At 38.1% G+C, this 2,604-nt stretch overlaps 1 protein-coding gene across 1 annotated transcript; it reads left to right on the top strand.

The window, feature by feature from the left end:
* Positions 1 to 925: 925 nt before the first annotated feature.
* On the top strand, positions 926 to 1,545 carry LOC105704819 (small ribosomal subunit protein mS33-like). The gene has a single exon (XM_064364627.1). The coding sequence runs from the start codon at positions 973 to 975 to the stop codon at positions 1,291 to 1,293; it is 321 nt and encodes a 106-aa protein (XP_064220697.1). The 5' UTR covers positions 926 to 972; the 3' UTR covers positions 1,294 to 1,545.
* Positions 1,546 to 2,604: the final 1,059 nt, after the last annotated feature.

Genomic DNA, 2,604 nt, shown 5'->3' with positions numbered 1-2,604 from the left:
GAGGGAATCACTGGAGGTCATCTTAGAAGTCAGCCTGCTATAATATATGTCAGCCCAATGGAAAATTCTACAAAAGGCATTAACAAATATTTCACAAGGGAAACACAAAAGACTTATAAACAATTGAAATGCTTCTCAACTCCATTAATTAATTAATTAATTTGTAAGACCACAATGAGATATCATTTCATGCCCACCAAAACAGAAAAATTCAAAAATAACTATACTAATTGTTGATTATTTCCATATGTTGGAGCAATGCTAATTAGTGCATATTTTTCAAAAGTGTGCAAATTGGTACAACAAAACTTTGGAAAAGGATTTGGCATTACCTAATAAAGTTAAAATGCAGAAACCTTTGGCCTAAAAATTTAACTCCAAGCATACACTCTAAGGAAACCGTTGTGCATATGCCCTAGGAGAAATGTACAAGATTTTACAATTAGCAACCTAATTTGTAATAGACCAACACCACAAAACCAAATGTCCAGTACCAGTAAAATGGATAAATTGTGACATAATCATACAATAGAATACCATCTAGACGCTAAAGTGACTAAACTACAGCTGTACACATGAACATGAGGAACATAAAAAACCATACTCTTGGCTGGGTGCAGTGACTCACACTTGTAATCCCAGCAATTTGGGAGGCTGAAGTGGGCGGGTGGCTTGACGTCAAGAGTTGGACACCAGCCTGGCCAACATGACATACCCCGTCTCTACTAAAAAAAAATACAAACATTAGCCAAGCATGGCGGTGCTGTGCCTCTGGTGCCAGCTACTTGGAAGGCTGAGGGATGAGAAAGACTTCAACCCAGGAGGTGGACGTTGCAGTGAGCTGAGGTCGCGCCACTGCACTCCAGCCTGGTGCCTTGTGATGGAGTGAGACTCTGTCTCAAAAAAAAAAAAAAAAAGAGCATGGGTGAGGAAGGTCAGGTTCAGAAACTCCAACTCCTTGCCACACAAGAAATGTCCTCCCTTTCAGAATATGCCTTGCACATGTCTCGTCTCAGTGCTCGGCTATTTGGTGAAGTCGCCAGGCCTACTGATTCCAAGTCTATGAAAGTGGTGAAACTGTTCAGTGAACTGCCCTTGGCCAAGAAGAAGGAGACTTATGACTGGTATCCAGATCACCACACTTACTCTGGACTCATGCGGACACTCCGACTTCTGGGAGTCTACAGAGATGAGCATCAGGATTTTATGGATGAGCAAAAACGACTAAAGAACCTTCGTGGAAAGGGGAAACCAAAGAAAGGAGAAGGGAAAAGAGCAGCAAAAAAGAAATAATGTTGGTCCCTCAAGAGGGCGAATTTCTTCCTCAGTGACAGAGAGAAGAAAGTGCATTTATTGTCTTTCCACCTATTGGAGGAATGTCATCTTCCTAAATGAAGGTTATTTGAGGAACACAGTCATATCCTTGTTGAAATCTAATCCAGTTAAACTATAGCTGGTTTCTTGAACACATTCTAACTGTGCAAAATTATTTTGGCCTTGGCCATGTAATGTGACGTTTACCTAGTTCTCTAATGAAATGAATAAATAAAACAAAGAAAAGAAAAAAAAAGAAAAAAGAAATAAACATATAGTATGATTTTATTTATATAAAGTTCAAGAACAAGGAAACCCAAATAATTTACATATCTGTATATCTATATATCAATATCAAGAAAGTTATTAACAAAAGCAGGATAATGAAATTTCAAAGCTGTTGGGCAATGAGTACTTAAATGTTTATTATTATTATTAATTCAGCAGTGAACACACAATACATTAGCTTATATATGGTGTTTACATACTAAAAAGTATAGGGAAAAATAACAATAGCTACTGTTTTTTGAGCATCCCTCTGTGCTAGCTACCTTGAAGATGCTCTATTTGAAGGAATGCATCCTGAGCTTTTATTTTTAATGCTCCACCTCTCATTTTCTGTTTATTGGTTTTTACTTTCAGGAGTCTTTAACTAAAATAAAATAGAACATATTATGTTGAAAACAAGACGGGAATCATTTAACAACAAAACCAATGAAGAAAATTCTAATGCTTGACCTAAGGAGAATTTTACCTTTATACACTACCCAGAAAATATAACCTTTTAATCTACCCACATAACCCTCTGGACCAAAAGTAGCCACATGGACAGTCAGACTAGAGCAGGGTTTCTTAACCTCAGAACTATTGACGTTTGGGGCCAGGTCATTATTTACTATGTGGCTGTCCTGTACATTGTAAGATGTTTAGCAGCAACCCTGGCCTCCACATACTAGGTGTGTGGCTCTCCTCCCCCAGGTGGTGACAACCAAAAATACTTCATACACTGTCAAGCGTTCCCTGGGGAAGCAAATTTGCCCCTGTTTGAGACCCACTGCATCAGATGGTCTTGGCACACTCAATGGAAGTACACACACAGGGAAACTATCAAATGTCTATCTTATATTTCCTTGGTATTTTTCAGTCATTCATCTATTCCCTTGACATTTATTGAGACACATTCTTAAGAACTAAATATTAACTTTAACAGTTAAATTATCACTTCAGGTATCTTGAACACTAATCACCTGCTATCCGAGACATCAGCTCAGAAAGACTCCAACAGTTTAT

Source organism: Aotus nancymaae, unplaced genomic scaffold (genome assembly GCF_030222135.1).
Source record: "Aotus nancymaae isolate 86718 unplaced genomic scaffold, 86718_ANA_hifiasm-v0.15.2.pri h1tg000058l, whole genome shotgun sequence".
NCBI classification, from domain to species: Eukaryota; Metazoa; Chordata; class Mammalia; order Primates; family Aotidae; genus Aotus; species Aotus nancymaae.
The sequence above is the reverse complement of the archived record's forward strand: the minus strand, read 5'-3'. Positions and strand labels throughout refer to the sequence as shown.